This window comes from Schizophyllum commune, assembly GCF_000143185.2.
Source record: "Schizophyllum commune H4-8 unplaced genomic scaffold SCHCOscaffold_1, whole genome shotgun sequence".
In the NCBI taxonomy this organism is placed as follows: domain Eukaryota; kingdom Fungi; phylum Basidiomycota; class Agaricomycetes; order Agaricales; family Schizophyllaceae; genus Schizophyllum; species Schizophyllum commune.
This window is the reverse complement of record NW_026089538.1, coordinates 2,677,492-2,702,179: the sequence shown is the minus strand read 5'-3', so window position 1 is coordinate 2,702,179 and position 24,688 is coordinate 2,677,492. Positions and strand designations below refer to the sequence as shown.

General features: G+C 58.3%; 8 protein-coding genes across 8 annotated transcripts; 5 read left to right on the top strand and 3 right to left on the bottom strand.

Annotated features, from left to right (window-relative positions):
* Window positions 1-248: 248 nt before the first annotated feature.
* SCHCODRAFT_02483680 (uncharacterized protein) lies at window positions 249-3,649 on the bottom strand (the record flags this gene model as incomplete). The annotated part of the gene is made up of 4 exons (XM_003035811.1): window positions 249-2,357; window positions 2,413-3,134; window positions 3,187-3,253; window positions 3,302-3,649. 4 exons carry the CDS (start codon window positions 3,647-3,649, stop codon window positions 249-251), a joined length of 3,246 nt encoding a protein of 1,081 aa, XP_003035857.1.
* A 632-nt stretch (window positions 3,650-4,281) lies between these two features.
* On the top strand, window positions 4,282-7,878 carry SCHCODRAFT_02607113 (uncharacterized protein). The gene is made up of 14 exons (XM_050344248.1): window positions 4,282-4,445; window positions 4,492-4,777; window positions 4,829-4,915; window positions 4,969-5,238; window positions 5,291-5,507; window positions 5,560-5,638; window positions 5,688-5,851; window positions 5,904-6,092; window positions 6,147-6,409; window positions 6,461-6,518; window positions 6,568-6,737; window positions 6,791-7,073; window positions 7,139-7,204; window positions 7,260-7,878. The coding sequence occupies exons 1-14, from the start codon at window positions 4,315-4,317 to the stop codon at window positions 7,514-7,516; spliced, it is 2,520 nt and encodes an 839-aa protein (XP_050202977.1). The 5' UTR covers window positions 4,282-4,314; the 3' UTR covers window positions 7,517-7,878.
* Window positions 7,879-8,049: 171 nt separating this feature from the next.
* Window positions 8,050-10,554, top strand: SCHCODRAFT_02607110 (MFS general substrate transporter). The gene is made up of 11 exons (XM_003034985.2): window positions 8,050-8,647; window positions 8,701-8,808; window positions 8,862-8,944; window positions 8,997-9,091; window positions 9,141-9,277; window positions 9,330-9,446; window positions 9,499-9,627; window positions 9,681-9,739; window positions 9,791-9,862; window positions 9,912-10,229; window positions 10,280-10,554. Exons 1-11 carry the CDS (start codon window positions 8,485-8,487, stop codon window positions 10,469-10,471), a joined length of 1,473 nt encoding a protein of 490 aa, XP_003035031.1. The 5' UTR covers window positions 8,050-8,484; the 3' UTR covers window positions 10,472-10,554.
* Window positions 10,555-10,848: 294 nt separating this feature from the next.
* Window positions 10,849-11,939, top strand: SCHCODRAFT_02607107 (uncharacterized protein). The gene is made up of 8 exons (XM_003034986.2): window positions 10,849-11,009; window positions 11,068-11,095; window positions 11,151-11,171; window positions 11,224-11,292; window positions 11,351-11,494; window positions 11,545-11,608; window positions 11,661-11,720; window positions 11,769-11,939. The coding sequence occupies exons 1-8, from the start codon at window positions 10,912-10,914 to the stop codon at window positions 11,825-11,827; spliced, it is 543 nt and encodes a 180-aa protein (XP_003035032.1). The 5' UTR covers window positions 10,849-10,911; the 3' UTR covers window positions 11,828-11,939.
* An 880-nt stretch (window positions 11,940-12,819) lies between these two features.
* SCHCODRAFT_02607100 (uncharacterized protein) lies at window positions 12,820-15,144 on the top strand. Its single transcript, XM_050344247.1, has 4 exons — window positions 12,820-13,139; window positions 13,197-13,406; window positions 13,468-14,151; window positions 14,202-15,144. The coding sequence occupies exons 1-4, from the start codon at window positions 12,930-12,932 to the stop codon at window positions 14,667-14,669; spliced, it is 1,572 nt and encodes a 523-aa protein (XP_050202976.1). The 5' UTR covers window positions 12,820-12,929; the 3' UTR covers window positions 14,670-15,144.
* A 60-nt stretch (window positions 15,145-15,204) lies between these two features.
* SCHCODRAFT_02607098 (uncharacterized protein) lies at window positions 15,205-20,243 on the top strand. Its single transcript, XM_003034988.3, has 7 exons — window positions 15,205-15,547; window positions 15,601-15,777; window positions 15,826-15,889; window positions 16,195-16,695; window positions 16,744-17,150; window positions 17,201-19,632; window positions 19,688-20,243. The coding sequence occupies exons 1-7, from the start codon at window positions 15,271-15,273 to the stop codon at window positions 19,928-19,930; spliced, it is 4,101 nt and encodes a 1,366-aa protein (XP_003035034.1). The 5' UTR covers window positions 15,205-15,270; the 3' UTR covers window positions 19,931-20,243.
* A 27-nt stretch (window positions 20,244-20,270) lies between these two features.
* Window positions 20,271-22,022, bottom strand: SCHCODRAFT_01345457 (uncharacterized protein). Its single transcript, XM_050341479.1, has 4 exons — window positions 21,460-22,022; window positions 21,058-21,407; window positions 20,977-21,004; window positions 20,271-20,923 (listed from the first exon to the last, which is right to left on the bottom strand). Exons 1-4 carry the CDS (start codon window positions 21,838-21,840, stop codon window positions 20,420-20,422), a joined length of 1,263 nt encoding a protein of 420 aa, XP_050202975.1. The 5' UTR covers window positions 21,841-22,022; the 3' UTR covers window positions 20,271-20,419.
* Window positions 22,023-22,444: 422 nt separating this feature from the next.
* On the bottom strand, window positions 22,445-24,640 carry SCHCODRAFT_02607096 (ATPase, V1 complex, subunit H). Its single transcript, XM_003035813.2, has 10 exons — window positions 24,550-24,640; window positions 24,285-24,486; window positions 24,156-24,231; window positions 24,042-24,107; window positions 23,811-23,987; window positions 23,650-23,757; window positions 23,512-23,599; window positions 23,169-23,458; window positions 23,015-23,116; window positions 22,445-22,796 (listed from the first exon to the last, which is right to left on the bottom strand). The coding sequence occupies exons 1-10, from the start codon at window positions 24,625-24,627 to the stop codon at window positions 22,670-22,672; spliced, it is 1,314 nt and encodes a 437-aa protein (XP_003035859.1). The 5' UTR covers window positions 24,628-24,640; the 3' UTR covers window positions 22,445-22,669.
* Window positions 24,641-24,688: the final 48 nt, after the last annotated feature.

Here is a 24,688-nt window from a genome sequence, read left to right as displayed (position 1 = left end):
AAGGTGCAACTGAAAGGCAAAGAAGTTGAATTGGAAGGAAGGAGTAACAAACTACTAGAAGGCAAGAAGAGAACGGTGCGAGCGAATAATAGGTGATTTGCAGAGATGAGGTGGTGTGTCAACGATAGGAAGCGCAGATGGGCCGGCGGACGCATGCGGCGCGAGGAGCTGGAAGAAAGCAAGGTGAGATGGGGTATGACGAAAAAAGGAAGGAAAAGATATGTACATTCGAGTGAAGTTGAAAAAGCTCAATGCTTGCGCCGCGTGGGCAGACGACGGACAGGTCTTCCACCAGGGCCAGGCGCGGGCGGGGCGTTGCTGCTGGCCGAGCCCATGGTGAACAGACCGCCACCATCGGTCCCAGCAGAGTTAGGTGCGGAAGTGAAAGGCGATGTCGGCGACGCGACGCTGAAGGCATTCGAGGCTCCGAAGGCACCGCTGGGCGTGCCCGGCTGCGGCAACGTGGCGGAAGGCACAGCGGGCGATGCAGGCTGACTGCCAAACGAGAACGAGTTGGTCTGCTGGATAGGCGCAGGTGCACCAAAGCTGAACGGCGAAGGCTGATGAAAGGTCGACGGGCTGTTCGGGGCTGAGCCTGACTGCGAGGACGCCCCACCGAAGGGATTGGCATTGTTCGACGACGATGGCGTGCCGAAGGCGAAGGGCGACGCCGACGAAGTAGGTGTACTCGCGCCAAAGCCGAAAGATCCAGTTGTCGCAGGCCGCTGCGGCTCCGCGGCCTCCGCAGGCTTGCTCTGCCCAAAGGAGAACCCAGTCTGTGCAGGCTGACCGAAGCCACCGAACGCAGGCTTGTTCTCCTCTGGCTTGCTTGCGGCAGGCGCACCGAAGGCGAATGGGTTCGACGGTGCGGTGGTCGAGCTCGCAGACCCGAAGCCACCGGTGCTCCCGCCAAACGAGAAGCTGGCGCCGCCCGTGTTCAGCGTGAGCTTCGACGGCTCGGCCTTGGTGATCTCCCTCGTCGGGCTCTCCTCCATTCGCATGCCATCGTCATCGTTCTTCGGCGGCGTCGACGGACGGGCAGGAGCAGGTGCACCAAACGAGAAGGGCTTGGGCGCCTCGGTCGTGGCAGGCGCAGCGGTAGAGGATCCGAAGCTGAACGGCGCAGGCGCAGCTGGCGTCGCTGCCGGAGCACCGAAGCTGAACGCTGGCTTCTTCTCTTCGGGCTTCGGCGTGCTGGGCGCAGCACCGAACGAGAATGGCGACGCCGCTGGCGCATCCGTCTTCGCGGGCTGACCGAACGAGAACGGCGCAGGGCTCGATGGGGCGGAACCGAAGAGCGGCTTGGGCGCGTCGGCAGACGGTGCAGCGCCAAAGAGTGGCTTCGGAGCCTGAACGGATGGCGCAGCTCCGAACGCTGGCTTCGGCGCCTCCGTTATCGATGCGGGGGCACCAAACAGAGGCTTAGGCGCGCTATCCGACGATGCTGCAGGCTGGCCGAAGGAGAAGGGAGTGGACGGCTTGGGAGCCTCGGCCGCAGGGGCGGGCGCACCAAATGAGAATGGCGCGGGCTTAGGTGCCTCCTCGGGCTTCGGCGTCGTCGCAGGCGCAGGCGCACCAAACGAGAAGCCTACAGTCGTTGCAGGCGGCGCAGCAGGCGTACTACCGAACAGACCGCCCGCTGTCGAGCTCGACGTTGAAGGCTGCCCAAACAAACCACTCGTGCTCTCCGCCGGCTTGGTGGGCTCAGCAGGCTTGCCGAACGAGAATGGGGCAGCGGTAGGTGCGGCCGACTTCGGCGCCTCTTCCTTCTTCTCGAACGAGAACGTCGTAGCAGGAGCGGACTTTGGTGGTTCATCGACCTTGGGCGCGCCGAACAGCGAGCCCGAGGGCAGACCGTTGGAGGCCGCCGACCCGTTCGCTGGTGCTGCAGCCGTCTTGGAGCCCACCCAGAATGGGCTATTCGGGTCCTTAACAGGCTCAGCAGGCGCGGGCGTGCCGAATGAGAACGCTGGCGGCGCCGCAGGCTTGGGCGTACCAGGCAGAGGCACAGCGCCATCAAGCTTGGGAGTGGCAGCGGGCGAGCCAAAGAGAGGCGTGGTGGGAGTAGGGAGTGTGAGGGGTTTCGCAAGGGCGGGCGATGATGAGAAGAAGTTCGGGATGCCGCCCGACGAAGAGGTAGACGTTGCCCCATTCGAGGCTGAGGGCGTGTCGGTCTTTGGCGGCGCACTAAAAGAGAAGGGGGTGGGGGCAGGCTTTTCCGGAGCTGGGGCTGGAACAGCCTCCTTCACCGGCTCTGGGGCCTTCGGGGCGGGCGGTGCCGGTGAGCCCAGCGAGAACGGAAGGGACGTAACGGGCGGCTCCTTGGCCTTGGATGCATCTGACGAAGTAGGTGCGGCCTGCGGTTTGAAAGTCAGAAAGGAGATCGTGGTTCACACGGTTGAAGGTACTTACTTGAGGCGGTTTCGCAAAGAAGTTGCTGTCAATCTTGAACGGAGGGGCCTTCGCCTGAATCTCGTTTAGCTTCTCTATTTCTTGATTGCGCTCTTCCATGTCGTCATCAACATCATCATCTTCAAAGGCTGCCGAGAACTTCTTCTTGAGAGGCCGTTGGATGGTTGGGCGTGCGAGATGCTGTCTGCTGGTCTTCGTGCGTCCAATGCGCAATGACGAGCCCTGAGCGGGTGCGTCGGCAGACCGGGGCGCAAAGTTGTCCTGAGGCGGCAGGTCCGGCACAGTGGGCTCATTCGTCTTGTTCTCCTTCTCAGTCGTGCCGGTGCTCGTGTCCATCTGACTATCGCTACGCGTGAGCTCATTGGCGCCCTCGGACTCGAAAGACGCGTCGGGATCCTCTCCGGCTTTGTGACGGGTCATCAATTTCTTCAGACCATCCGGCTTTGAGTATGGCTTCGTGTCATTCGCCCTGGCCTCCTTATCCTTGCTCTTCTTTTTCTTCTTGCCCTGACCTGTCAGGTTCAAAGCGAGTTGCTCTTCTTCGTTCATGGGCACGAATTTGCGCTTCTTCTTGAAGAGGTCAGGCCCAGTCGTTGGGCGAGACGTGCTTGCGAGGGCAGAGGCATCGGATGTGTCCTTGCGACGGCGGCTTGGAATGATGGGTGTTTTGTACGCGTCAAGCTCGAGAAGCGCTTTTTGAGCGGCCTCTCCGGAAGCGGCGCCTATCGATAAATTAGCAACATCATCAACTCGAGGACAGGGCGCGGTACTCACGCGGCGCGGTTTCCTGAGCAGAAAAGACATACGACAATGAGCTGCGCGACTTCGTAGGAGAGAAGAGCTGATATATCTGTGAGTCACTACACGTTCATGTTTGATGGTGACGTACGTGTCTTTGCTCGGCCACCGTGCCCAGCGTGTTACTAGGTGTCAAGCGCTGACGGCTTTCAACGCCTTGCGACGGTGCACGTACGAAGGCTGGATTCGTATTGAGGTCTGTGAGGCTCGGCGGCATGGACGATTCGCGGATGGGCTCGACTTGGGGCGTGGCAGACATGCGCATACGGAACGAGGAGGTCGGCGGCAGCGATCCGCGGAACGATGGCGAACGCCTCATGGGCTCGTCGATGATGTCCATGGAGTGATCATGTTGGGGAAGGGTCGGCGTATACTGCATCGACACGTCTCTTGTGACTGCGCGAGGCTGATACATGCGCTGCGGGGGATCGACGGACATCGTGCGCGCGATGCTCTGCGCGCCGAAAGGCGAGGCTGTCCGGCGCACTTCATCGGCTGGTAGCAGTTGCCGCGAGTTCGAGAGGGGGAGGCTGACGGAGCTGGCACGGTCTATGGGCTTTGGCTGATAGCGATGGGGCAGAGGCTGGTATTGCTTCCGGAACGCGCTCGGAGGCGGGTCGAGGTATCCGGGATTGGTACGCCGTTGATCGTTCGATGGCCTCTCGGGGCTATCCCGTCGCGCGCGCTTCGCTGGGGTCGGTGCGCCCTCTTCGCCAACAACCTGCTCCGTGGGTTCCGCCGCGAGCCGCCTGCGCTTGCCGGCCTCGTCTTTTTGGTCCTCGAATTCGTCGACCTGGCTGGCGCTGCCGAGCCATCTGAGCGGAGCGGTAACGACGTTCTTGATAGCGCCAAAGAACGAGCCGGAGCGCGAGAGTTCACGCCGCTGCTCGCGTTGCTCCCGGGAGCGGTTAGCGGCGGACATGGCGGCCGTCGGGGACAACAGTCGAAAGGAAACAAAAAAGTTGTGCGTCACATCGTGACCCGTCCGCACGTGAGAGCCATGGCGCGCTGGCCCGAGCGCATTGACGTCAACGGTCGGTGGACGCGCCGCGTATTGAGCGCTTAGCGGAATACGATCTGGCAGGCAGCTTGTTCCCTCCGACCATGTTGTCAAGACCGTCATGCTCGCGTATGCTCGTGCGCAGACCAGTGCGCGCGTATGCGACCGCAAGCGGCACGAACGAAGCTTGGCTCTTCGTCGACTCCCTCTTCCCCGTCCGTGTCGGCAAGCTCGAGTGCGTACTTCCCCCCATTACCAGATTCCTACCTAAACATCCACAGCCCCCGTCACTTGATTGCGCGATTGAGAGAAGAACACATCTTGAATAATGTCCGAACGACACTGAGCACCGTCAAGGATCACGACTTTGAGATCCTCTCCGTGGTACCCTACCAGAAGGACGGCGGTGCTTTCATCAAATTCAAATATGCGGGGGATGAGGCGGCCCTCCCTACCATTGAGCAGGCGCTGAAGGACTCTACACGCAAGTCCGGAGGCCTGCAAACATGGATCGGCCTCAGAAGAGCGGACGTATGGCTGGTGAAGGCGAAGCAGCCCTGGCTGGAGGTATGCTGCGTTCCGGATCAAATGTGTAGCATCGAACTGATGATTCTTGAGGACATGGACCGCTGGGCGTCTATGAGTCTCCGTGTCGAATTCTTAGGCGGCGAACTCCCTGAGGAGCAAGTCTTTGAGCTGTTCAGGGTATGCTTCCTCTTCGAACACGCCCCGCCCGAGTACCTATTGACCACTGGCAGCCCTACGGTCGCATCGAGGACATTGAGGCCCCCAAAGTAGCAGGCAAAAACCCCGCCATAGTCGTGGAGTATCGTCGCTACCGCCCTGCGACCATCGCGCGGAATGTCCTGAACGGCTACGAAGTGACTCTACCATCCGGCGCCAAAGTCCGGGTCAGACCGACGTATCAGCCCGTAATGCACGCATACGCGATGCGCGACTGGCTCTCGAAGCATCCAAGGATTGTGCTGCCGGTCGTGATCTTCCTGCTGGGTAGCCTCACATACGCGGTGCGTACTTCCTACTGCCGCACAAGTAACCGTCTGACGGTTTATGATCCAGATCTTCGACCCCATACGTAGTCTTATGGTCGAGGCGAAATTGCTCAACTGGTTCGACTATAAGGAGTACAGGCTCTGGCAGTGGTTCCGCGAGAACGCGCTCGACCGCCTGCCTTTGACATTCGAGTCGAAGATTGCTGCAGCACCTGCGGAAGATGCGTGGAAGGAGCGGATGGAGGCATTTACGGCTATCAGAGCATACTTGAATGACTTCCCCAGTATGTGTTTGCTGCTGAGGTATGTCTTTCGGATGGCTGACCTTTTCCTTAGGTACGGTTGCTTTCATACACGGCCCGCAGGGCAGCGGTAAGACGCGCATGGCACGAGCTGTATTGGAACCGTTAGACAGGTGTGTTGAAATCGTATCGGCTTCCACACTTACTGATCTGCTTCAACAGACCTACGCTCGAAATTGACTGTCGCGAGCTCGTCAAGTCAACCTCCGACGCGCAGATGATCGGAACCCTGGCGAAGCAAACGGGCTACTGGCCCATCTTCACGTTCCTCAACTCCATGAGCAACCTCATCGACCTGGCGAGCGTGGGCATGATTGGGCAGAAGGGTGCGTCCGCGTTGATGTGCGTCTGCCGGTGAGAAAACTCAGTCTTCCCCAGCCGGCTTTGGCTCCTCCACGCCCGACCAGCTGCGCGATATTCTGTCGACGGTCACTGTGTCCTTGAAGCGCGCGAACGAATCACATAGGAATGAAATGCTTAAGGAGGCGAAGCGGCAGGAGGCTAGACAAGCGAGAACCAAGGGCTTCTCTGCTCTGTGGTCGCGGGTGACGGGACTCGTAGGCGGTGGTGAGCTGTTTCTCGTGGGCGGAGGGAGGTGACAGGAAAGCTCATGAAATTCAGGGAGTACCGAGCCTGCAGGACCTGGCAACTCTGCGAAGGACGAGCACCAACATGACTATCCAGAGCACGAGAAGCCAGCGCAGGAGAAGTCGAACCATGAGCTGAAGGACGAAATGGCGCGGAAGGTCAAGGGGACGCAGGACGCGGAGGCGCTGCAGTCTTTGCCCACTGTCGTCATTCGCAATTACGCTGGTTCGGGCTCGAACAAGGAGGAGCTGCTGGAAGTCCTCGCGCAGTGGGGCACGTCGTTGGTAGAGAACAAGGTGCGTAGAGGTCTCTGCTGGAGCAATGTCCGATGGCTCGACTCCATATAGATCGCGCACGTCCTCATCCTTTCGGACAACCGCGAGAATTCTAAGCGCCTCGCGAAGGGTGAGCGAACGGTCTTTGTGCGGCGATTGCAGCTGACGCAGCGCGATAGCTCTGCCTACGAAGCCGCTATACACGGTTGCTCTATCGGACGCCGACCCCAACACTTCGCTCTCCTACGTGAAGCAGAAGCTACAAGACGCTGACGTGGACTCGAGCTTCACGAGTGAGCAGATAGGTCTCATCCAGCGCCTTGGCGGCCGTGCTAGCGATCTCGAAAGCGTGCGTCTCTCTTCTCTTGTATATACGCTTGTTCTCGCTCACCTCCTCCACAGCTCGTGCACAAAGTCCGCAACGGGCAGACCGTCGAAGACGCCGTCGAGGACATTGTCTCCCGTGGCGTCGCTGAGCTGCGCAAGAACGCCTTCGGGGACGACGCAGACGACGCGAAGAACCTCCCCTGGTCGCGCGAGCAGGCCTGGCACGTGCTTAAGCAGCTCGCGAAGCAGGAGGAGATCCCGTACCAAGATCTGCTTCTGAACTTCCCGTTCAAGGGGGATGAGAATGCGTTGCGGGCGATGGAGCAGGCGGAGCTGATCACCGTCGGTACTAATAATGGTAGGCTTTTGGGTTTGGGTCGCACGGGAAGAGGGTCGGATGGAAGCTGATGGTCTTGTTTTTAGGACGGCCGTCTGCAGTGAGGCCAGGGAAGCCGGTGTATAAATGGGTGTTTGAGAGGTTATATAAGGGTGAGTGGAAGAGAGGGGAATGCGCACTCCGACAAGGCTGACCCTGCTGCGCTAGACTCGATCTTTGAGGCGATGATGGACACGGCGTACAACAAGAAGATCATCGACGCGTCGGAGACGATCGTCAAGGACTGCGAGGACGAGCTGCTCAAACTCAAGGAGATCGGTCTGGAGAACGGGTGGCTTGGTCGGACGCCGTCGTCAGAGCGGGCGAACTACCTGTACGACAAGATGATGAAGGCCCAGCGGAAGATCGTGCAATTGGAACGCAAGAACGACGAGCTGAAGAAGGTGCTTGCGAAGGGTGGCTAGATCTCCTTCACTGCGCTGTATATCGGACGCTGTACCTCTATGAACACTGTCTAGCTTCTCATCTCTTTCGGGTCTTGTCGTCGTGTGCTCTGTCGCCCGCTCCGGGATGCGGCGTATATTCGCGGGCAAGGCACTGGTGATGTCGCTACCTAACCGTATCTTACGACGCTGCACCTCGCTAATGCAGGGACGACAGGCACGCCGTTCCCCAGTGCGCGATGTCGAACGGCCCAACAGCGTCGAGACAACTGCCAGAGCATGGAGGGCATCTCCACTGGACCGGGTCTCCGGCCCTGTGTTCTATCTTAGTGAACTGATGCGCCCCACGCCATCCCGCGCCCCTTGTCCGGGAAATTCTGTAGGTCTGCGCGTCCTCACTGGGGCTGTTTTGAACACCGACGAAAGCCTTCAGCCGGATGAAACTTTCGGGTCTCGACCCGAGGGAGGGCCCGGCTGAATTGAGAGGGTGGCAGCCACTATGTGGCGTCGCCCTCGCCCGGCGCGCGGGTCATGAGCCCACGATGCCCCAGACTCGCGCGGGCTGTTTTCTGTGCCATGGAGACAGGCGCGGCCATTGTGCCCGATATGGGGAAGTATAGACTCCTATTGTGTGGGAAGCCGACCCCGTGACCGGCGAACTTGGCGCTGGGCATCCATTCATTCGCGCCGATCGCGGTGCTTAGCACCGAGACCTTGTTCTCCGCGACGAGCAGGAGGGTATGGCCGCCGTTGCCAGCAGTGCCCGACGCCTGGGGGCGCCTGGTCGACGCGGGCGTACGCGTCGAGGCCCTTGGGAATGCGTTTGCAATCGATTGGTTATTTGCGCCGACGCGGCTCAACTCGGTGCCCGCGAAGGCATTCGGCGCGATGGCAGTATATAACACCCAGTCCTGCCGACTGCGTTATCTACCAGCACCGTCTGCTTACCCCACATCTACCACCCCTGCTTTTGTGCGACAGCCACAGGCATGTCCGCCGCCGACCATAACAGCCTCGAGAAGAGCGGTTTCCCCGCGCCTACGCCGTCTGCGAGGAGCGAGGAAGAGCTCGTCGCGCAACAGGCTTCTGACAAGGCGCTTGTGCGTAAAATTGACCGCCGGCTTGTTCCCATTCTGTCCGCGCTCTACCTTGGTACGTAACCCTCTGCGGGGATGTGGGGTCCGGGGCACTGACCTTCTTCTCAGTAAACTTTTTGTGTCGCTCGAACATCGGCAATGCGAAGACCTTTGGCCTCCTCACCGACCTTCACGTCTCTAACGAACTCTACCCCCACGCTCTGGCTGCCTTCTACTGTGTGTACCAACGTCACCCTCCCAGGATCGTATGGCCTGACCCGTGCATATAGACCCATACGTCGCCTCCCAGATACCCAGTAACACTGTACTAAAACGATGGAGACCCAAATGCTGGCTGCCGCTCATCTGTTTCGTGAGTCGACTCGTTCAGGCCGCGACGACAGAATTTTCTGACGGTTCATTAGTGCTGGGGGATCTGTCAAATATTCATGTGCTTCGTGAAGACCTACAACGAGCTATGGGGTGCGCGTGTCGTCTTGGGCGCTCTTGAGGGCGGCTTGTGAGTAGCAACGACTGTTTCCCTACACCTTCGCTGACTCCGACCTCAGGTTCCCCGGTGTATCTCTCTACATCACGCTTTGGTACCCCAAGCGCGAGTGCGGCTTCCGCGGCGCTGTCTTCTTCTCCGCCGCAACCGTCGCTGGTGCTTTCTCCGGTCTTCTTGCGCGATTGTTCTCACTCATGGGTATGTCTCTGCCTATCTACCTACCTCGCGCATTGAGCTGATGCGGCGATAGACGGTCTTGGTGGCATGGCTGGCTGGCAATGGATTTGGATCATGGAGGGCATCATCGCCGTCCTTGTTGCCGTCCTTGCATTCTTCATCCTCGAGGACTACCCCGATACTGCCAAATGTGAGCTGACATACGAGCATGTGCTGGATCCCATGCTGACAGTACTTGATAGTCCTGACCGCCGACGAGCGCGCGCGTGTCGTCCAACGCTTAGCCGAAGACAATGAGGGCCTCTCGTCTGAGTGGAAGAGCCACTTTGCCTGGTCTGCCCCGAAGGACATCAAGATTTGGTTGCAAGCAAGTGAGTTGCCACAAAGTTGTCTAGTCGAACTGTTGACCGACTGCCACGACCAGTCGTCTTCTTCTGCGTCCTGACACCCACATACGGACTGTCCTTGTTTATGCCCACCATTGTGAGTTCCACGTATGTCGTCCCATGTTGCCGCATGCTTACATTCGCCTAGATCGCAAACATGGGCTACACCTCCGGCATTGCCAACCTATTGACCGTCCCGCCATTCGTCTTTGGCTGCATCGTACGCATTACCTACTTACAACATTCCGCGTCGTTAATCCTCTCTTCAGATCTGCTGTCTTGGCGGCTGGTACTCCGACCGCTTCAACACACGTTTTGCACCCCTCGTCGCCTTCTTCTCCACTGCCATCGTCGGCTTCATTTTCCTCATCACCTCCAACGAAGTCGCCGCGCAGTATATTGGTACCTTCCTCGCCGCCGCCGGTATCTACTCCACTGTGCCCATCTCGTCGATGTGGGCAGGCAACAACATGGGTGGCAAGACGAAGCGGACTGTTGGCATTGGCATGACCATCTGCTTCGGCAACATGGGCGGTGTGGTGTGCTCGTACCTATTCCCCGCGGCTGACTCGCCAAGGTTCTTCATGGTGCGTTTTATTTCGATGGATGAACAAACAGGTCCTGACTATCCCTCCAGGGTTACGGTGTCATGATCGGCCTCTGCTGTGTCGGAATCATCTGCTGCGCGATCTTGCGGCTATACATGGAAAAGCAGAACTCGCTGCGAGACGCCGAGGACGCGAGACTAGGGCGTGTTTGGGACGCGAAGACCATGACCGAGTACAAGGACATGGGTGACCACGCGCCGTTCTTCAGGTATAAACTATAGCATGTTACATGGGACATGGTAGCATAATTTGTATAATAGGGTCGCCTACTTACTTAACGATAATTCACGCACTCCAGTCAGACGAATGTTGATGCATCGATGTGTGAACTTGAAGGTTGTAAGGAACGCCTTTGGATTTCAAGTGCTTTGCCCTCTTTGTTCGATTCTAGCGCGTTCCCTTGTGCAAAGCCCTGAAGCACTACGATATGAAGTTTGCGCACTCTCCCTTTGTCTGTGTCTCTGGCACCTGAGGGTCCATGACTGGCAAAGGCCAGTGCCAGCGCTGCGTCACGTTTGTCTGTCACAGCTCGTGACGGTGCGATACCATCACGTGCGCGCTGGGTGATCTCACGTCGGCTTGCCTTCAACTTGACCATCGTGTTTCTCCCTCCGCGTGTTTTGCCACTTTCATCCGCCCATCTCCCTTTTCACGACCCCTCATGGAGCAGATCACCTCTTCCCTCGCCCCTCCTCGCGCGGCCCCCAAGTCGGGTGTCGCGGGCTCTGCCTCCACTGGCGCTGGCGGAGCGGCCAAACGGTGCGCAGGCGCTGAGCAGCTGAACCGCCCGTCTTATGCTGACTCTCGCGCTAAACAGCCTTGGTAACGAACTTATGACGCTTATGGTGCGTTGCTGTGGCTTTGGCTATTGAGAACTCACCTAATAGCCCTGGTTCACAGATGTCTTCATCTCCGGGAATTGTGCGTGGCCACCAACTGTCGTCTGTGATGATATCAACTCAACTCGCTCTAGTCCGCATTCCCGAAGAACGACGGGAACATGTTTGAGTGGGCTGGGACGATCGAGGGTCCGGCTGCTACGGTGCGTGTCGCGTCGCGTCGCGTGCCATGATTGCCTTGCTAATCGGGCTTTTGCACAGGTGTACGCCGGTCTCAAGTTCCGCATCTCAATCAACTTCCCTCCCAACTACCCATACGTCGCACCAAACATCAAGTTTGACACGCCGTGCTACCACCCCAACTTCGATATCAACAGCGGTGCCATCTGTCTCGATATCCTCCAGGTAATTCGGACTACGCTCAATGTCTTGGGCTAGACTGACATTTGGCCTAGGATAAGTGGTCCGCGGCGTATAGCGTGCAGACAATCCTGCTGTCGCTACAGTCTCTTTTCGGAGGTGCGCGTCATTGCAGCTATATGCTTGCGGTGTCTGAATGAGCCTGCTGCAGAGCCCAACAACGCATCTCCTTTGAACCCCGATGCCGCCCAGCTGTGGAACAAGCCAGAAGGTACGCTTCCTCCGTGACTTTGCCACCTTGTACTGACGTCGCTGCCAGCTTTCAAGGCCCAGCTTATGAAGTACTACCGACCCATCAAGGACGACGCGGCCAACTAATGCCTGTTTTGTGGCGGCTGTCAGTCCGACGCGGGCAGCTCGAGGCGTCCGTAGGTGGTGTTTGTAGAGCATGTATCGTATCGTATGCCAATATGGAGTCTTGGACACTTCATGCACCGATGCGCCCTCCAGCATCTAGTCCGCCATGCCTTGCAAGAGCTGCCTCGCGCGCACCGTATGCCTATGGATCTGACAGTGGGCTTTCGCTGTCGACTGCATCCAGTCTGCCAATCCGCTCGAGTTCAGTCGGTACTATGCGCATCGGCGACAGCAGTCCAGAGCCCCGCTTATGTAATGCACTGTTGCCGCATTCCTCGAATGCTAGCTTTGATTGACCCAGAGTATGCTCTTGTCCCCCCATCGCCGTTGGCGTGTAACATTATTGTAAACGACCCGCAACGCTCTTTATCTGGTTAAGGAGCAATCTCCTTTCCTCAGCATTCCTTGAATTTAGTGCGGGTCACTGTGAGGGTGTTGCCATGAAGCGTTGGCGATCGAGTTCTGACCGCTAGACCTCATTGCAGTCTTGAACAATGCCTCGACGGCCTCCCCCCTCGTCTCTGCGCCTGTCAGGCGGTCCGACACCTCCTCGGAGGTGTGCCAATCGTTGTCGGGATACTTCTCCGTACTGACATGTATTCTAGCTTCGCCAAGTTCGCGGTGCCGTCTGTCCCCCGCCCGACATTCCACCCACCTTCTCTAATGGGCCGAGGACCCCGACCCCGTCCCCAAGCTGCAGCTCGGGAGTCAGACTGGGCCGAATTTGCGTCAATGGTTTCCCAGCAGATCGGGACGACCGCGTTGGACATGGAGTCGATTCTAGCGGTACCCAAGCCAGTTGCCTATGTCAATAGATAGATAGCGGGAATTGATATGTGACTGGTGCATGGAAGCTCGACGCTTTGAGAGTCTTTGGGGGCAATGGCGAGGAATCCATGGGCCGGAGCGGGAAGCGGTTCTTTGTTGTGACTTGCTTGCTTTCTACCGTAAACTGCAAAACGGCCGGCCTTGCCTGTTTCCTTCAGTCTTGTTCCTCTCCCTCATCTCGCATTTCTTTGCACTACCCTTTTTACGAGCGGCGTCGACGACATTATAGGACATAATGACCGGCAGTCCACCCGATATGTCAACCCTCAATATCGCGCCGCAACGGCTTCACGACAGTTACGATTACGAAGGAAACAGTCCCGCTGGCAGGCAGCCCTACCATTTTGCGACTACCACGGGTATACCTGCACAGAGTGCCTACCAGGGACTGGGTGTCGGCCAGTCGCCCTTGAAGAACAAGCCCGCGCGCGGCGGGCTGCCCACGGTGAGTTAATGGCGCATCGTGCGATCGATGACCCCTCCTGACGCCTTCTCCGCGCAGCAATGGATGGACAGCCCTGACAGCCGCTCGCTGTCCCCTCAAAACAACTCTGACTTCAGTTCCGCTGGCGGCAGTCCTCCCCCTATGAGTCACGTTAATCCTGGACTCGCCTCGCCCGGCCAAATTGGCGACGACGAGATCATCCCCACCGCTATAGTTATAAAGAACATACCGTTCAACGTCAAACGCGAGACGCTTCTTGACATAATTGTGCGTCACAAAATGCCCCTTGCGCCAGAAAATGTGCTGAATGGTTGTGGCAACTGCATAGGCGTCACTGTCGATCCCTACTCCGTACGCCTTCAACTACCATCTCGATCAGCAGGGCTCGTTCCGTGGGCTTGCGTTCGCCAACTTCCGCCAGGCTGCCGACGCCGACGCGGTCGTCGCTGCCCTGAATGGCTTTGATGTGCAGGGCCGCAAGCTCCGCGTCGAGTACAAAAAGGTCCTCCAAGCCGGCGAGAAGGAGCGCATTGAGCGTGAGAAGGCGCTCCGTCGCATGCGCTCTATGCAGATGCAGAAGGAGGAGACCACGGCCCCTCCGGCTGGCATGTACGACGAGTTCGGGTACCCAACCCAGCCGCGCGGATACGGGGCGACTTCTCCCTACCAGCAGAACTCCTACCAGGCTCCGCCGGGCATGCCCATTCCGTCCTTCAATCCGGGCCTGTCGTCTCCCCCGGCGCCTCCCCAGCCGTCTGTTACCCCGAGTTCCGAGAAGTCCTCTTCGTCGAACGAGTTGGATCTCAACGATCCTGCTACCCTGGAGATTTACTCCAGAATTCTGCTCTTCAAGGACGACCACATGCGCGACGAACTGGCGTTCTCGCGCAACCTGACCGCTAAGCAGCGCAGGATTGTGCATCTCATCGCTCAGAAGCTCGGTGTTTTCCACTACTCGGTTGGCGAAGGGGAGGAGCGCTACGCGGTCGTCACTCGCATCGACCCCAACAGGGTGTGTCGTCCGATTTTCGCATTGGATAGGATCAGTCTAACTCGGCGCAGCGTCAGCAACCCCACACATTGTCGCGGGCGCCGTCGGCCTATCTTGCGCCTTCGGGTCAGGTGACTGCGAGCAGCCTGCGCGTCAAGAAGTCTATGCCGGACATGAAGACTCTGCACTCTCAGGCGCCTCGTCTGAACACGCGCGCCTCGAATGGCAACCTGCGCGAGGGCTATGCCACGATCGCTTCCCCTGCTCGCCGTGCGTCGGCTGGGTTCGGCACCCTCTTCGGCGGCGGGGGCGGCGGGTTCGGTGGTGTGCCCCCTGTCCCGAGTTTGCCCTCGTCTATCTCTTCCGGTCCGCTTAATGGCGGTGGCGGAAGCGGCCACGAGAGCCCTGGTGGTGTTGTTCGGCAGCCTCGGGGGCCCGGCGTTGGTGGATTCGGACGCCGCGAGAGCCGTGTCGCCGCCAGCGAAGGACAACCAAGAGGTGGGCTCGAAGCACAAACCTATGAACCACTGGAGATCTGATGTTGTACTTGGGCTTCAGCTCGCACTGATAGCCTGCAGGGCTCCGACGGGCGCGGGGAGTGAACTTCACAAGCTGTTGACTTGTCTTGCTTTATCTGCCTAGAAATGAAGAACATTCCGTCCTTGCTGTACCACCTACCACAACGCTTCTGGTGCTGATAAAGCTATAGGGTCCGTGTTCTGTACGCTCGTTCTGATTCACTATCCTTGTTGGCCATCCCGAGTTCTATACTACTACTTCATCTTCCTCTTCTTTTTTGCATAAACCGCTCGTCTTTTGTCCATCGTGGATTAGTCTTAGCATGATACTCACCTACCCATATCGTAATCCCTCCGATTTCGTCTCTTTGATCTAACTGACTGCTTAAATACTGATATTACGCCGCTGTGCGACGGGCCCCGTAGACAGAATATGTATGACCTGGTTGCGAGCTGCTTGCAAGAGGCGAAACGTTCGGCGGGACGAGTCGGGCCGTTCGCGAGCGTGCGAAAATCACCCATCGAGCGGGCGGCAGTCGTGTTTACGTAGTCGCGCGTCTCTTGCTTTCCCCGCTCTCACCGTGGTCATAACCTAGACCCGCGCTCGCTGGACGCGCCCACCATGTCCACCAGCTTCTCTCCGACGCCGGCAGAGCTTGCCCTCGTCAACCAGATATTCGCCCAGGGCGATCCCCAGAAACTCGGCGTCCTCACCGGCGAGGTCGCAGTCCGCATATTCGGAGGCGCCAAGTTACCGCCCGCGACGCTCGGGGAGGTCTGGAATATCGCAGATGAAGACAACAAGGGCTGGCTGTCGAAGAAGGGTGTCGCTGTCGCTGTACGCCTGATGGGATGGGCTCAGAAGGGTGAGAAGGTGACGAAGGCCCTGCTCAACAAGCGTGAGTGCTCTGCAGTCATCGCGCGCGTAGCAGGTCGCTGAGCTACTTCCCAGCCGGCCCCTTGCCCGTCATTGAAGGCGTCAGCGCAATTACGCAACACAATACGGGCATGTCCACCATGTCCTCGCCCAAGTCACCAGCGCCCGGATTCCCTCCACTCACGCCGGCGGACAAGGCGAAATTCCACAACATGTTCTACCGGTCGGGACCGGTCAATGGCCTCCTGAGCGGTGCGCGAGCTTTGCAATCATCCTGCCAACATACTCATTTCCGGACAGGAGAGAAAGCGCGCGACATATTCCTCAAGTCCAAGCTGCCCACCGATAAGCTCATGCAAATATGGTACGCAAACGCGCTTTCCAATCCCAGATCCGGTGTTCTATCATTTCCGGCGCTTGCCTCATGCGTCCCCCGCTCTTCTGCTTGAATGATTGATGAAGACGGCGGGTCTACCCAGACCTTGGGGATGGCCTAATGAACGGCACTCGTCTCGTTCGACTGTGCTACAGTGAGCCATCTCAACAGGCCTGCTGCCTTCATGCTAGTCATTCCCGGAACGTGCTGCTCAGCACGCAGCAGTTGCCGGATATGATCGAACACCAGTCGTAGCGCAAGTGCACAGGTGGCTGAACTGACCACCCTCGCAGGACCCTTGCCGACACGCACGACCGAGGTGCCCTTGACGCAACCGATTTTGCCATCGGCATGTACTTTATCCAGCATGTCATGTCCGGTCACATCTCCTTCATACCGTCTTCCCTCCCACCGGGCCTATACCAACAAGCTGGAGGCATCGCTCCTCAAGCCACCGGCTCTGTCGCTACCCACATGACTGGTGGTGCCTTTCCTGCGCAACCTTCTCCGCTGCACCAGCAGTATACTGGTCAGCGGCCGATGCAGCCCACTATGACGGGCAACCGCGTCGTTTCTACTCCAAGCCTTCCAGCACGACCTGCCGCTGCCGCTTTCGGCAGTCAAGCCTTCGGCACCGCACAACCCGCTTGGGACGTAACCCCCACAGAGAAAGCGAATTCAGACAAATTCTTCGACGGGTTAGACACTGCGAAACTCGGCTATATCGAGGGTGATGTTGCTGTGCCCTTCATGTTGCAGTCCAACTTGCCCGAGGATGATCTCGCCCGCGTGTGGTAAGTACAAGTCCAAAAAGTACGCGACCCAAACTCACTGGTACACAGGGATCTCGCAGATATCAACAACGACGGAAGGCTGAACAGGGATGGGTTTGCTATCGCTATGCACCTCATCCAGAAGAAGCTGGCGGGTCAAGAGATCCCGGCGACCCTTCCACCTTCTCTCATCCCGCCCTCGATGCGTGGCCAGACTGCACCTGCACAGTCGCCGTTTATGCAGGCTCCGGCGCAACCGCCACCGCCGCAAGAACCGATGAGGGACTTGTTCAACTTCGATGATGAACCTCCTGCGACAATGTCTCCGCCGTTGGCCCCTCAGGCTACGGGCGGGAACACGTTGTCTGCGCAACCGACGGGTACTGCGTCGGCCTTCAAACCAGCGACTACACCTGTTCCGGCTTTCACGTCGCCGGCCCCTGCTCAGGATCCCTTTGGTGCTTCCAACGTTGCTTGTAAGTCGTTCCTGCTTCCCGGCATACCTTGATACTCATACACCCTAAAGCGCCCAGCAAGAACCTTCTTGACGACGATGAGGAGATTCAGGATGAGAAAGCGCGCCAAATTCAGAACCAGTCCGTCGAAATTCGCAACGTACAGAACCAGGTCGAGTCTACCAATCGCTCCCTGGATAACTCCAAGAACGAACGCGCGAACCTCGAGCAAACCCTCGCCGAGCAGGCTGCTCAGTTGTCGGCTTTGCAGACGCAGCTCTCTTCTGCTAAGGCTGCGTACGACACCGAGCAGAAGCTCCTTTCGACGCTTAAGGAGCGCTATATCAACCAGACCAGCGAGATCTCGAAGGCGCGCGAGGAGCTCATCCGCGCTGAGAGCGACCTCAGCGCGCTGAAGGTCGAGAAGTCCGAGATCGAGGGTGCCTTCCTCCGCGACAAGGAGGAGGCCCGCGGCCTACACCGCAAGATGACCGAGGTCGGTCACGAGATCGAGATCATCAAGGGCGAAATCGAGAAGGCGAAGAAGGAGGCGAAGCAGCAGAAGGGCCTCCTCGCCATCGCGAAGAAGCAGCTGGGCACGAAGGAGACGGAGCGGAGCAAAGTGGAGAAGGAACTCGACGAGGCAGCGGCGGAGGTTGCAGCCATCACGCGCGAGAAGGACGAGACGGAGGCACAGATTGCGGGCGGGGAGGCGCTGGCGAATGGCTCTCCACTGTCGCCGCCTGAGCCGGAGCGCGCGTTGTCAAACGACTCGATCACGTTTGCGGCGGCGCAGCCTTTGCCGGTGACGCCCAGCCCAGGCAGCCCGGCGCCGAGCGTGAAGAGCAACAACCCGTTCGAGAGGCTGGCGATGTCTCCTGGCTCCAGGTCGCAATCGCCGTTCGCGCTCCCGTCGGTGGCGAGCCCGCCTTTGGCTGCCGTGTCTGCGAGCCCTTTGCTTGATGGGGCTGCGCCTGCTGCCGGCACTGAGCAACCTGTCGCGGAGGCTGCTGGCGATCCATTTGGCTTCTCTGCTGCCTTCGAGACGCCTGCGCCGCCTGAGTCTCAGGAGATCGTCACGACAGAACCGGCGAACGATGCCGCTCAGACAACACCGAAGCCTGCGCCTGCTGACATTGTCGTGCCTCCGCATGCTAGGCTTTCGGTCGACAACGCAGTTTCCCCCGCGACCGCCACGGACAGCGAATTCTTCTCAACCCCTCCCTCAACTGCTCGTCGTACCCCCGAAACGTCCCCTTCAAGGGAGCAGCCTGCTGAGTCTGCAGCCTCCCCGGAAGCGACGACCCCTCAGCCTCCTCATACCCCGGGAGAGACGAAGACAGAGGCTGCGGTACCGGGCGCTTTCCCCGACGCCACGGAGCAGCCGTCGGGCGAGTCTGACCTGACGGCTGGCGTGAAGGAGATCGACGTCGACGAGTCGGACAGTAGCGATGAGGACGAAGTCCCACTGGCGACTTTGGCGAAGAAGGCGGATGAGGCGCGCGCTAGTCTCGATAAGACGCCTGCGCCCAATGGGCATGCCCCGAATGGGTCGACCAGTGGGCCGTCCTTTGACGATATTTTCGGTGGCGAGGCCGCGCCTGCTGAGGCGCCAAAGGCTGCCACGGCGGCAGTCGACGCCTTCGGCATGCCCATCCAACAGACCGCGAGTCCGTTTGAGGCACCTGCGGATAACCTGTTCGGTAACTCGGCCCCTCCGTCTGCTATCTCTCAGGATACGTCCGGCGTCAGCGCCTTTGACGAGGCGATGGGTAAGGTCTCGACATCTGGCTCGTCCCCTGCCCCGCAGTTCTCCTTCGAGTCTGCTTTCGACGACAACTTCGACTTCGCTTCTGCCAAGGCGACGGACAATAACCCGTTCCCGACGCCGACGCCGCCTGCTGCTCAGCCTAGTGCCTTCCCTGCCGTCGGGTCTGATACCTTTCCTGGTGTAGCATCGCCAGCACCTGCTGTTGAGGCGCCAAAGACTAGCAACGACTTCGACGCCATCTTCGGTGCTGGGGAAGCTTCAACCGTCGTCACCCCGCGCCCGCCCAAGGCGAGCGCGTTGAGACCAGCGTCGAGCTTCATGCCGGATGGCGGCTCACCGTCGGATGGCTCCCCTCAGCGCCCAATGACGAGCTTCTTCCCGAGCGCGTCGCCGCAAGCAACGAACGGGACGGGTGAGGCTCCAAAGAGCCAGCCGTCTTTTGACGAGGCTTTCGGAGGCTTTGACTCGGGCCCATCGTTGAAGCTGGACGATCATGCCGGTGAGCCGCCTGCGAGGGGTTCAGCTGAGACCACGAACTCGCCCAAGACGTTCCCAACCGAGCCTGCCTCACCCAAGGGTTCGGAGATGTCCACGCGCGGCCGAAGTGCAACCTCCCCGCCACCTCGTGTTGGGTCGCCGCGATCTGCTACTGGCCGCCCTTCGACGTCGTCCTCATCGAAGGACGGTCATGATGGCAAATCTCAACCGCCGACCAGGCATTCCAAGCTTAGCGTATGTTCTTTCTTACCCTCCTCGCCGACAGACTGACCAATACTAGGCCTTCCAGATTCGCTTGCCCTTCGGGAAGAAAAAGAAGCACACGGCGCCTCCTGAGCCCATGCCAGCGGCGCCGTCGCATCTGTCGCCCGCTCTTGAGGAGCCACGGAACGTGACGCCAGGGAGCGAGGACGACGTTGAGCCGGTGAAGCAGTTGACGTCGATGGGCTTCAGCCGCTCACAAGCGGTGGCCGCGCTGGAGGCACACGGGTACGACGTTCAACGGGCACTCAACAGCTTGCTTGGCCAGTAAACCTATACGCTTCGGACCGTCGATGACATGGAACTACTACTACGCCTTCTATTCACGCATTCGGTACATATGCAATGCACACACGGTACCTCGTCAAAGGTCGCGTCGCTCGTTCGTTCGTCTGTTCGCTTTCTACGTGCTCCTCTACTTCCTTATGATATCTGCTTATTCACGCCTTACTATATGTGTAGTTCGACGGACACTTGATCTCGAGATGGGATCCGCACGCTCGTTCTTATCTTATTTTTTCTCCTCTTTTCTCTCCAATTACTGAATACCAGAATGAAATGGGCCATCGAGGATTGGACTCTTAACTCGATTGAGAACGTGAAGCTGGTAGACGGCAACATGCAAGGTAATTTGTGGGAACGGCAGTGTGGATCCCGGATGTACCATCTTTCCCCGTATGGTACATGCCCGCAAAGCGAATAAGTATGCTATATGAAAGTCCGGGTGCTGAGCTATAAGTTATGTATAGTACTAAATGGGTCAAGGAAAGGATCGTGTGGCATTCGTAAAGTCCATGAAGTCCAAAGATAAGTTAGGGATCCCTTGCGGAAGCGGTGGCACAGGCCATTCCATCGTCCATTTGCCCTCCATCCCGACCGCTCGCCACACCATCGCAATTGGCGAGAACGGCAGACACGACACAATCGGCCGCCCACTGCTCAAAATTGGGTTCGTCATCATAGGCATGCTGAGGTACAGCCAAGCCGCGACGTAGAGCCTCCCAAGCGCGCGTGTAGGTGCAGACTCGCGGATTCCAGCTTTCCTCGCGAGCGCGATGACATCGTCCTCGACGGTGATTGCGAAGGCCTGCGACATGAAGAACCAGAAGGTGGCGCCGAAGGGCTTGTTGATGTTGACGTCGCCTGCTGCATGCGCGAGGCCAGAGATGAAGAAGCCAACGTAGAGTTGGATGTAGGCGGATGCAGAGGTGCCGGGCTGGGCGCCGAATATGCGGCAGGTGGTCTTTCCCATGGAGCAGATAAACTAGGTACATGTTCAGCACGATGATGAAGGGCACGTTGGCAGGAACGACATACCCGGCGCATGAAGTGATGCCACGTCCTCCTGTAGAGTTTAATGTCAGAAGGAATTTGTGGCATTAGCAGCGCGTCACTTACCCCCAAAGCCGTCTGACCGTGAAGGCATCCCACCAGCTCCCCCACAGAGGCGGCCACGACTGAGGCGCCGAGAATCCGCAGCCTACGACGACCGCGCTAAGCAAGCAGTATGCAAGCTGCGAATCCGCCCAGAAGTTGGCCATGTAGAAGAGCGAGGAGAGAATTTGGAAGATGGGACCCTGAGCTGAGGGCTGTATACGTTCCGCGGCGAGAGACGATGTGATGGGGTTGTGCTTGAGGTAGATGGCGGCAACGTCCATGACGAAGACGAAGAACACGGCGTCGGATAGACGGCGGATGACGAAGGAATGACGAGTCTCTGTTACCGGTACTTTGACGACGTGGGGTACCTGCGTGTGCCTCTCAACCAAACAGCAGCAGTAGGAAGAGGAAGAGACCTACCGTATTGCTCCAGCCAATCCCACGAAGGCAGCCGACGAGATTGGTTGCCCACCATATCCGTCTCCAGAGTGGCATGTCTCTCGCAGGTTGCTTGTCCCCCTCTCGCCTCGTCCCATCTCGCAAGGGGTCTGGTTGCAGAAAATACCAGTCGAAGGCAATAAGCAAAAACACCCCGAAGCTGCTCCCTCCGATATAGTCATGATACGGGTCGCCTATCAGGAAGCGATGTCGAGATATGGTGGTGTATGCGACCTGCAGCTGCCCCGCGAATATGAGAGCGCGGATAATTGTTGGAGGACGGGTGGCAACGACGACGGGGATGGTGAGGAAGATGGATATTATGGGTACAAGGAGTGCAGATGGGTTGTGGGCGTTGCACATAGTAGAAGAGAAGCGGAGAACAGAAAGGGGAAACGGGAATACTGACCTTCGGAGGGCGCCTACCCAGGCAACTTAAAGGATGCTGCAGCGAGGTGGTCGAACAGGTCGGTGAAGGCGGAGGGCAGGACCTCGCTAGAACGCGTGCAAGGCTATGAGCATCGAAACCAGGTCTGGGAGCAAGAAGCGCTTAAGTCAAGTCTCGAAGCTGTACGGTCTATACTGCGCAAAGTGTTCCTGCGTTGTCGCAAAGGGAGGCTGATGGTGGATGTAGAGGAACATTTGGCAAGACGTATAAAGCTCGGATGATTGGCCGATTCACGCCTCTTCAAGCGTGACCTCAAGGCCAATGGCACGAGAGAAGTCCTCAAGAGGGACCTAAAGACTCGTCGTAGGCGGAACCACGAAGGCTTCGGTAAAAGCCGGAAACGGAACCAACTTTAGTGGTGTGGTGTAGGTCCATCGCCTCTTCTTGCCAAATTCGGAATTCCCTTGGTACACCTACCTGATTGCCAAGATCTTCCTCCTCGAGAAGGAATGCCTCGCTGTTCGCAAGCCCATAAGGTACGTAGCAGCCTTGGCGGCGGTCACAACTTTGACCGGTCATCTGCAAGCGGGCGATTAGCCGCCCAACTATCCGCCCATAGGATACTGCAACATGGTCATCATAAAGCGTCCGGTGAGTAGCAAGCTGCGAGCTACAAGGTAGAATATATTACTTGCGATGGTTTCCTCGCGCTGTCCGCCTTCTCTCCAGGGCGCATCTGCGCTCGAGGGTCTTCGCAAAACGACCTTACACATGCGTAAATCCTACGTGCATGTACTCCTCTCCCTACGCCGTAATCCACGGCTGGCTAACCAAAGCTTGCACTGACAACAGCGCGCGGTAGCGCACGTCCGCATCTGGGTGCGTCATGAGCTCCATCACGCGCGTCTTCGCGCCGAGGTCGTTGATGAGCCTGCGAGGTAAGTGTTAGCGGTGAGCTCGCAGAAGGATCAAGGCTGGTGTTGTGGCTATGCGGAAGTGATGGAATGGCGGCGAGGAAACGTGCAGGAGTGAAGTGTGACTGTGGGTAAGTGATAGCGTGACAGGTAGCGGTGAAGGCTAGGATAGCACGCGCTGATACGAGGCGATCCAGAGGAGAAAGACAAGGTACAATAAATGGGATATACGCACTTCTTCCCCCGCTCATAGTGCTTCACATATTGCCCGATATCGTGCACCGCGACCGCAAGCACTAGGGCATCCCTCGAGTCGTTCAGCAGCTTGATCAGCGTCCTGCAAATTTCACTGATCAGCTTGCCACCTTCAAACCTCAATAACCACTCACTTCAACTCCTTCGCATCCTTCTCATTCAACTTCGCTGCGTTCTCCTTCCAGAAATCGTCCGATTCGTGCACCGGCGTCCAGCTCAGGTGGCCCGACGCCAGCTCGCTCGCGTACTCGTCCCACGTTGTCAGGCTCTGGAATCGCGCGGCGAGCTCATCGCGCAGGTACTGCACGTCCTCGACGATGTCCTCGTCGGACCACTTACGCGCGGCGAGGTTCTTGGCGAAGGGGAGCAGCTGGGAGACGAGCATCGCGGGGAGGTTGGCGGTCGGCGCACGGGAGACGAGGTTCTGGGGAAGCGATGAGTACGCTGGTGAAGGGGGAGATGAGAGTATGTGCATACCTTGAAGGTCGCGACGATGACGCGAATGACTTTCTCCTTCACGGCCTCTTGCGCGACAGAGATGAGGAGGGGAATGACATCGTACTTCCTGCCGAGTAGTTGAATGACGAGCCCTATATGAAGTGCAGATATACTGACTTGTTGATTTCCTCTGCCACATTCTGCTCGAACGTGAGCAACCAGAAGCAGAACGCAACCTGGTAGCTCATTTGCGGACCAGGCTTATTCTTCAGGATGTCGACAAGCCTGGCATGGTGTTTATGAGTTCGAGTTCAGATTCATTGACGTATGAAACATACCCAGTGATGATCTTGGGTATCGACCACACGGCCTGCCTAACCTCTGGCCGCGCAAGCAAAGCCTCCAAGCACTGGACAGCGACATCGCGACGGTTGACAGACCCTGCAGTAACCTGCGTAGCGAGGGTATTGAGGAAGGGCTGGAGGAGGTTCGTGGGGAGGGGTGCGGGTTCTGCGCTTTAGGCGCTCGTCTGTTAGATGAGATTGGGGTGCGAGAGTGCAGGCGCATACCAGAGGAGGACGGTCAAGATCTGCGCAGCCTTGAGTTGCACGAACTCGTCCTGGGTATCAATCGTGCTGTGTGGGTCATGAGTATGAGGACATGTGTTGCGAGGTCGCACATACCGCAAGAGGGGGCCGTATGGGAGCTCTGGATCGGACTCGCGGGTGCGGAGGAATAGTGGTATACGCTCGTCATGATCTGATCGGGGGTGAGTGGATGTTCGGTCATGTTGATAGCTCCACACGACGCACCCGTCAATGCATCCGCGATGAGCACCAGCAGACATTGCATAGTATCGACCCGCTGCAGCTTCTTGAGAAGTCGAAGATACAGAAGCGCGTATGCCTGCCCATCGGAAAGCAAGATAGACTCTATCTTGGCGCGCGACTGGCGGTCGACCTTCTTGATCAACGCGAGCTCCTCAGAGGTGACGAGGTCCGCGCGCTGGTAGCCCTACATTCGTACTCCCTCAGTACGCGGGTCGATATGCGTGACTGAGTTGTGAAGGGGACGCACCTCCCATGGCACCGGCTTCGTCCTTATCTTGAGCGAGTTCTCTTCAAGCCATATGTTGGAGACGAGGGAGACGGACATTGTTGTCGTCGCGGTCAAGCAGCGGCAAGCCCATTATGACGCCGATGCGGTAGGTGCTTCG